The sequence below is a fragment of the Nelusetta ayraudi genome, unplaced genomic scaffold (assembly GCF_046127955.1).
Source record: "Nelusetta ayraudi isolate G7.1 ecotype Tasmania unplaced genomic scaffold, CSIRO-AGI_Nayr_v1 ptg000016l, whole genome shotgun sequence".
NCBI classification, from domain to species: Eukaryota; Metazoa; Chordata; class Actinopteri; order Tetraodontiformes; family Monacanthidae; genus Nelusetta; species Nelusetta ayraudi.
In genome coordinates this window covers 1195937-1205000 of record NW_027466066.1, presented here as the reverse complement: position 1 = coordinate 1205000, position 9064 = coordinate 1195937, and the positions used below count along the sequence as shown (strand labels likewise).

The 9064-nt window shown below is 46.1% G+C and overlaps 1 protein-coding gene across 1 annotated transcript in view; it reads left to right on the top strand.

Moving 5' to 3' along the window:
* LOC142886650 (carbonic anhydrase-related protein 10-like) overlaps positions 1-8376 on the top strand; it is a 90202-nt gene extending 81826 nt beyond the window's left edge. Inside the window, exon 9 of the mRNA XM_076023701.1 lies at positions 6986-8376. Within this exon, the coding sequence (XP_075879816.1) occupies positions 6986-7008 (23 nt within the window). The 3' untranslated portion in view covers positions 7009-8376. The remainder of the gene's footprint in view (positions 1-6985) is intronic.
* Positions 8377-9064: the final 688 nt, after the last annotated feature.

Sequence of the window (9064 nt, the reverse complement as noted above, 5' to 3'; positions counted from 1 at the left end):
GATGTTGTGAGGTGTCTTTTTATTTTTATTTTATTGATTTTTTTTCCACTTTCCATCTCCTTGAGTCTAATTAGGACAGCGTTTACATGTTCCCATGCCAAACAAGATATTTTTAGGTTGTTGTTTTTTTGCTTTTTTTTTTTTGCTTTTTTCGCACAATCCCTCAGGCTTAGTGACACTAGCGTCTCTTTGTTTTGTTTTTTTTTCAAACAACCAAGAACGCCGGCGTGTCTCCGCCTGACCGAAAAGGAAGTGGATAAATAGAAAAAACACTTAAATATGCAGCCAGCACACAGAGATTCAATTAAAAAAATAAATATGACCGCTAATAGATTAATGGTTTTATTTTTTTTTTAAGAAGCAGAGTGAAGGAGGAGAAGCTACAATGAAAATAGAGCAATTAGTTATCCTGTCATATTAATTACTTCTTCTTACGACACAGAATCGGTCTTAGAAACTGACAATGAGGGACAGCAAAGAGATAGATTGAAAAAGTAAACAGACATATTTAGCTCCTGTACTGTATGTATTGTTCACTGCTACTTCAGCACGACTACAACACTCCACCAGCGGGTCTGCAGTTCAGCAGGTTCAAAGTTTTTTTTTTTTTTCCCCATCAAGTAACGGTGCACAATCCAATAGTACAGTCAGTAACAGGATAACATAAAATGAAGTTTTTTCAAACCTGAAGAGAAATGCAAACAGGAAGAAGAAAGAAAAAATTCCTGATTCAGGTTGTCAGAATGGAAGCACGGACTGTTGAATGTATTTATATTCAACTTGGTATATTGCCGTCAATTAGTGTTAGATTTGTCACCAGTTGCTAATCTGTGAAGAGGACAGTGTGGAATGATAATCTCAACCGCATGCAGGTTTGCAAGGTTCTTCTATCCGCACCATTACATAAAAACAGTATAAAAATATTGCTTAAAAAGTGTGCGTGTGTGCGCGTGCACGCACGCACGCTAGCTAGAGAAATCAGAAGTCCAATCCAGATACTGCTCATCGGTGCAGCGCATTTGGAATCCACCGCTGAATCACAATCAATGGGCATCACCTACACACACAGCCCAAAAGAAACGGGGTCATTTTTTATTTACTGCTGCAGATCAAAAAAAAATGTCTTCCACACTTTCGCCCGCTCTCCACGCAGTTTGTTCAAAAGGCATTTTTGCAGGGTGGCGTGCCGTTTATCCTGCGCGTCGGCAGCGAACGCCTTTGCACTTCTGCGGTCCGGCGTCTTACAAAGATCTCGTTAATGAGCGACGGGCGTGCATATTTTATCGAAACACTGATTGCTCTTCAGAAGTCTTTAAAATTCAGCTCGTAGGTTTAAAAAGAAAAAAAAAAACTTTCTCCTCCAAAATCAACGTACACATCTGTGCTTCCTCTTACGGCGAAGGAATGATAATGCGTTATTGGCCGGACCCTCTCAAGGACCCCCCCTTTTTATTTTTTCAGTCTTTGTTTTTAACTGATTTTCAAAATGATCGTTTCCATGGCAACAAAGATTTTACCTCAGGCGCAGCCGGGAGGGAGGTAGCTAACTTTTCTGTGTCGAGTCGGGCCAGTCTTCGCGTTTACGCAGGAGTCGGCTTTGAAAGATGCGCCGTCTCACATATCAAGTTTCACGCGCGGGTCGGCAGCGATCGCTGGGAATTTGCCAGCAGCCCTCGGCATCGGCGTTCCAACACACCTCGGAGCTGTGACTCAATATTTACCTCTATCATGACGTGCGCGTTTAATTGCACTTGTCTCACCTTTCAAAGTGTTTTTTTCTCTATCTTTTGCAGCTGTGTGCCTACAAATCAGGCTGCTGCAACCCGCTGTAAGAAAAAAAAAAAAAAAAAAAAAAAGGGAGAGAGAGAGAGTAAATAAATAAAACCATCAGCCCATCAGAATGGGGAATCCTGCCTTCCTCTTTGATTTTCAGATTTTCATCTTCAAAAGCTACATTTCAAAGTATGGGGAGTCTGGGGGGAGGAATGTGGGGGGGGGATAGTGGGGGACACATTCATGTCTTCCTGTTGGAGCGGAGGAGCGGCATTTCAGACAGCAGCTGAGGAAGTGCGGAGCTTTGGAAAAAAGAACTTCACGGCCATTAGATGCGATAATTGGGGTCGCGGAAGGGGTCGCGCGTTCGTGTTTGGACTCCTCGCCGCGGCTCAGGCGTGATTTTCCTAAACGGCTCGACTGGGGCTTGCATTTTTTTTTTTTTTTACTTGCTTTTGCCCGGAGCAGGCAAGCGGAGTGCTCATCGGGAAGGTCCTCACTCGAACGGAGAGACGGCCGATCATTAAAGCCGCCTGGAGCTGGAGGGGGAGTGAGCTCGATGTGTTGCATGTCAGCGGTGTTGAGAATGTTAAAATAGGAGAATGACACAGAGGGGGGGGGTCTCCTGGAAGCGCGAGGAAGGTGAGACACATATGGAGAGGGGAGGAGGGGGAGGGGAGCGGAGGACACACACGTGTGGGAGTGTGTTGTCTGTTTGCGCGGATTTAAAACCGGTTGTGCGTAGGTGAGGCGTTCGGGCGTCGGAGAGAGTGAGTGAGAGGGAGATGGAGAGAGAGAGAGAGAGAGAGGGGAGGGGGGGAGATGGAGAGAGAGAGAGAGAGAGAGAGAGAGAGGGGAGGGGGGGAGATGGAGAGAGAGAGAGAGAGAGAGGGGAGGGGGGAGATGGAGAGAGAGAGAGAGAGGGGGGGGGGGAGATGGAGAGAGAGAGAGAGAGAGAGAGAGAGAGAGAGTCGCTACACGGCGCGCAAAAACAACAAACATGGAAGCGCTTGCGCCGGGAGTGTGGGAGTTCTCGTACGCTCGCAGCCGCTCCCTGCTATCGATCCGCTTGAGCCCCGGTATTCTTTCCACAACATCAGCTGGATCCCACGGCCTCGGCTTGCCTTTGATAATGGTTTGTTACCAACCCGAGCCCCGACAGGAGTTTTCTTTCTTTTCATGATCGGGGAGAGTTGGAGCAGGAGCTGCGACGCCGCGGAAATGCCTCGGAGTGGAGCAGACGGTGTGGGACATTCGCTGGACCTAATTAAAAGCGAGCTAAACAAGTCTGTGGTGCAGCTTCTCGCCGCCAGACTTTGGGAAAAAAAAAAAAGAAAAGAAAAGTCTAAGTGTGCAGTCCAGCAGCTGCCAAGGCTACAATCTCACTCGTCCATCTTAACAAGCTCCCATCAAAAGCTGAAGCCTTTCAATCGCTCTGAGATGTGCTTAGAGAAACCAAAAGCAGCCTTTCAGCCAATGGTAAAAGTAAAGGAGCACTCAGCGCGTGTTGGTGAGAGTTCTCGCCAGAAAAACACAGACTACAGGGAACAAAGTAGCACTCAATCCTTAGTTTGTTTTTTCGGGGGGAGGGACAAGGCTGGATCAGTGCCCAGTGATGAATGTCAATGCCATGGAAGGTAGTGAAGCTAGGACACCCAAGTACAGAAAAAGTCCAGGTTCCCTGTGATATAAAAAAAAAACTTTATTTAAAAAAATAAATAAATAAATAAAAGTTGTCATCAGAGGGTAACAAAAACCTACATACTAAAAACTACTAGAAACAAAAACTAATAAAAAAAAAATAAAAAAGTTCCAGTCAAAGAAAATAATAAGGGGAACACGCATGAGTTTCACACTGTTAGACCTTATGGGACAAAAAGGCGGAAAAATAAGAACAGAAAGTAAATCATAGAAAACACAAGGGGGGAGACGAGACTCAAATCAATCGAATCAAAATAAAGCAGGAAACACTAAAACACTAAAACAATGGACCATGACAGCCAAGGGTTCTAAAGACAGGAAACAGAATTACAATTTTGTATCCAGTGTGAAAGATAATCGATGGCTTTCAGTCATCACACGTGTTATGTTGAACGTGTGCGATCCGAATAACGTGAGTCAAACTTCAAAATTAACTTCCCAATTACATTAATTATCGATTAACATATCAACTCAATCTATAAATATGATCCTCATTAAAAGTCAGAACTTGACTTACATTGAAATAACATCAAAAGTCACACAGCCTCCATCACCAAATCACTTCCTGTTTCATGTGTTTGAGGACTAAAAGCAGCGGTCACGCCCATTCATGTCCGTTTTTACAGGGGAGGCTTTGATTGACAGGTGGACTTTAAACCAGCTTGTGGAGCGGCGGGGAAGTGAGGTTTGTAGTTCTTGCAGTTTGTAAGCAGTACGAGCTGCCCTTCAAAATCAGAGACGACCCAAAAAAATAGGTTAGTGCTGCTTGCTCGTAAACAACGGCCGTTGCTAAATAAATTAGCAACTGTGCTTAATTAGCGGCAGAGCTGGATTTCACTTTTTGCATTAAAGGAATATCAAAGAACAGACCTGAGGCCTTTTCTCAGCCTAATAGATTTTTTTTTTTTTTTTTTTTTTTTTTTCCCATCTGACTGGTCTTACAGTGCATTTTGGCTGCTCACCCCATGGTCCACTCAGGGAGTTGCGCATCACACAATATTGTTCAAGCTAACGTGTTGAAAGTCATTGAATAGCCTGGAGCTGCGATGAACAAATTGGGACGGAACGCTTCGGGCGCAACATCGGGATAAGTTGTACTAAGAAGCTCATTTATATCCAGCACTTTTGTGGAGGGAAAATGCCTCGCTGAGGCCGAGGAGAACAGCAGGCTGGTTGGAGACCGCAGAACACTCAGTGACTCAAATAACCTCTGGTAGCTACCAAAGTCTGCGCGGCCATTAGATAGACAGATAGTTAGATCCTCCATGAGCTATTTTTCCTCCTTCATTTTTCATTGAGCTGCAGTTTTCATTCTCTGCTACACCAGGTGCAAAGGAATGATTGCATTTATCAAAATGAAGACCAGAAGTTATCCGTGCCTCACGGCCCCAGTTCCGCTGGATTGGACTGGATCTGAAGAATTAGAGCTGTAATTGCTCCAGACAACTGGAGTTCCCCGAGTCTCCGGACGACAGGAGGTCGTGTGACAACACGGGCAATATTTCAGTACTTTGATTCTTGACGGTTTCACCAAAATCCAGGTGGGCAGAACACACTCGGTAGCAAAAGGCTGCTCTGGCATTCAGCGCGCAATGCATGTTTGCCCAAAGGTTAAAGCAGTACTGTGAGCAGTGCAAACAGTGGAATAAAATCGCCCCCTGAGCTGGATTTGTAAGCAAAGCCGTCCGGCCTCGCTGCCCCCCCCCCTGGAGGTGAGGCTGTGGATGATGAAAGAGAGGTGAGGTAACGCTGGAACACAATGATGATGGCATTTTGAAGGGGCAGCGAGACGGAACAGGGCCCGGCGTGAAGTCACTGTCGCAAGTCAACTCGCCCTCGGCCAAATAGGCCAGTTGCATGGCGATGAGTGAAGTGTGTCTTAAAGAAAAAGATATGCCCTTCAGAAAATGGCATATTTAGCCATTTGTTTACAGCCTCCTGCTAAAATGCTCAGTTTAAGTGTCTCCTCCTACTATAACTGGTGCTCTGAGGGCCACAGAGGCCCTTATTTGTCAGCGTAGGCCATCGTTCACTTCCACCTTATAACATAGTGTGCTTCATTAGCATAATAGCACAAATTTAGCACAGGATTTTAAGAAGTATCTTTATCTTGACCTTTCTTCAGTCTGGCAGCATGAGACATAACAAACAGGAAGTTCTTCATATATGTTACCTGGACAGTTGAACACATTGGATCCTAGAGCTCCCCCTGAAGGTCAACAACAGAATACTAAACCCAGGATAGGACAACTTCATCATCTCAGGATGGCGTGTTGGGGGATCGCGGAGTGTTTTTCAGAGTTTCTTCCTAGGATTTAATGCCTTTCATTTCACTTTTCAAACCCGATATTGGTTTTATTGTTCTATTTTATGACAGTTCTTTCAGGTTTGCCAGCCATATTATTGGTCAAAGTGTTCCCACCTCCAGAAAGGCTGGATATTTGTTTTGTGTTTTTCCCATAATGTGCCAAAAGTGTGGTGAAATTAAAATGAAAGACAATACGCCGTGTTGGCTGAGCTCATGCTGGTTCCGCGCGCCTGTAAATCTCGGATCCCGGAGAAGGGCTCATTTTCCGCAAGCGCCTGTTTCGGCAAGGCAACAGAAGTGAATGATGTACTATTTCGCGCCCCCTGTGGAGCTCATGAACCGGTTCGAAAACACTGGGAAAGTGGCGTAATGTTCTTTAACCTTTAACATCAGCTCCAGCAGTGTGAGATGCCGCTTGTGCTTTTATCTCATCAGCGATGGTTCAAGTTCAGGTGCTGTCTCGTGAGAGACGAAGGGAAGTGTGTATATGACGTATAAAAGACGTGTTTAAAGCCTTTGGCGGCAGGTAGAGCGGGAACACCTTGCCGTGTGCTTCCCTCTTTTTGTCCTATTTACCAGCGCAGTGTAATATGACACAAGTGTAAATAGCTTCTGGCATCATGCCTGCACTGTGGCAGCTCAACCTAAAAAAAAACAAAAAACAGTCATACATCTGTACATCAGTAGAGCTTTCATTGCGCCCTCTGTCATATAACCCCAACAGACTCGGACAAACTATTATATATTATTTTAACCCACAAACAAGCTCCAGTGGTTAACATGGGTCAACCAAAGTCTGCTCGCCTTGTCAAAACAAATTCGATGTTTGAGGATGTTTCGCTGCATTGTGATTGTGATGTGCGCTGCGGGTATCGCGGTACGCCAAGAGCTGCCTTTCAAAAAAGGTGAAAACAAAGGGGAAGAAAAGCATCGATTTCCCGCTCCTGCCTGTCAAGTACCTCTTTGTAAAATTCCCCTCACCACTCCTCTGGTTTCACTCTTGGCAAGCGCCTCCTCCTCCACAGAATGTAGTTTTGTAACATCGCACGGTCCTCCGTGGTTGCCTGACTGTTGTCTGAATTGTTGTACGCCATCGGTTTCATTGCTCCGTTTAGTATATTCTGACAACCGGAGTCTGACCGTTGTTCGGCCCCATCCAGCTTTTGCCCCCCTGTCCTGACTGTCTGCTCTCTTCCTCCTTAGTGAATCAGTGGCTCCTGAAGTAAAACTCGACCACACGTCCGCAGACTGCAGCGCCACGTCTGTTCATCCAAAACTTTTTCATACCACCAGAGCGAGCTTAGCCGGACTCCGAAGCCGCTGGCTTGCCCCGAATTGAGTTGGACGGCTCCACCAAACTGAACTGTACGCTTGAACTCCCAGCTCGTCCGCTGGCCTCCCTACATATCTGTGAACGTGAATGCGGGGACGAGGGCACGGACTAGGCCCCCGGGGAAACCGCCTTGCGCTCGTGCTGTGAACTCACGAGGATGAAGAGCTTCGGCTTGGCTTTTCAGATGAATGGACGCCATCTGCAGATTCAGCCGTCGCCCGTCCACTTCGCAGCCCCCGCACGGCAAGGACTTTGGCCCCCAGACTGCAGGAATTACCAGCTGATGGTCCAGAACCGCGGGCGAAAAAGAGGCTCTAAGCTGCGGAGAGATACGAAACGATCTGCTTGGGTCGTGGCTGAAGAAGGTGATTTTGGAAGAAAATGTGAAAGGTGTGGATATCAGACTCTCTAGCTGGAGGGAGGAAGAGAGAGAGAGAGAGAGAGAGAGAGAGAGAGGGAGCGCAGAGCAGATGGAGTGGTTGGACACGGGAGGGAAGGCAATAGGCTACTCGTTCTTTTCTTTTCCTTTCTTTTTGCATGCTGTTATGACTTTGGAGGATTTGAAATCTGCGATCAAGTCCCTGATTTGCCCAGGAACATGGAGTGGAGACCCAAGAAAAGGTGTTCAGTACGAGGAAAAAAAAACCAATGTCGTCGCTCAAGGCCTACTTCCACAACAACACTCATGAACAGGTTGACTTTTTTCAGCTGAACCTCAATTACTCGAATGCCACTGCAGCGGTCGTACTGAGGGTGTTGCTGTCGTCCATATGTTGTACAGTGTCATAGCTGTGCCCCCCCCCCCTCCCCGCCCCCCAAGACCACGTCTGTTGCCATTTGACCGCGAGGACAGGAAAGGTGAGTGTTTTGAATGAAAGAGTACATTGGCTGCCCAGCGAACTAGCGTCGAGGGGCAGTTCAATCAAACCCGATTTATTGTCAGTGTGTGGTCACTGGAGATGTTTTCCACTCCACATAACCATAATGGAGTTTCACAGATGGGAAGAATTCCACCCGCCGGATTAATAGCTGCCATGGATCTCCAACGTAAGCAGCCGACGCTGTTAACCTCGTGTTTTTCACCGTAATGTTCACTGTAGCCAGGAGTGTGTTCACGTTGAGGCACATGACACTGCCAGCTCTCCTTCTCCCATGTCCTACTTCGCCCGCGCTGTAGTGGTTGAAAACTACCTAGCAGGGCATCATTCCGGACCAGAGTCATTACTTTAAGTAAAAAATTGGTTGGAACCAGACAAGCAGAATGGAGACAGGCCGATTCCCACCCACCGAGAACTCAGGTCCATCCAATGCCGAGGATTTTTCATGGGTAACTCACTTCCTGGTTTGTCGCTGCCCATCCGTGAAGCGGTTGCATGGCTTTTTCCACAGTTTTTATGTTTGTTTGTTTTTTTTTTGTTTTTTTAACATGAAACATTTTCTCTCCACACGTTGGCGATTTCTCAAACATGTGATCCTGTCTGAACCTGTAACGCCATGGAAGAAGGAGTAGCACACAAGTGTTTCAATATATGGATGTCAATGTGTCACAAAAAGCACGTCTAAATGTGTTTTCCTGCCGTGAATATCATAGTTTCAACCTCAATTATTTGGTCAATATATCAAATTAAGGCCTCCATGAATATGTCACACCAATGTTTCCCGCGATGTAAATTCAATCCAGCAGGGCCTCAAGCTGGGTGCCGTTCCAATTGTAAACTGACCGAGGTGCATTCTCCCAGACCCGGAGGTTCAGATCCGTGAGATCAACTTCCATTAGAATAATTTTCCGAGTTGACTCGTAAGTGAACCTGTCTTCATATTTCGACAGGTTCACTTATTGTTATAGAAAAAGCCATCGTTTAATTGTCTCACAATCAGTGCTAATGAAGCACTCCTTCAAAACAAACCGTGTCAGTGGATCACTGCTGCAACCTGTTAATAATGTTAAC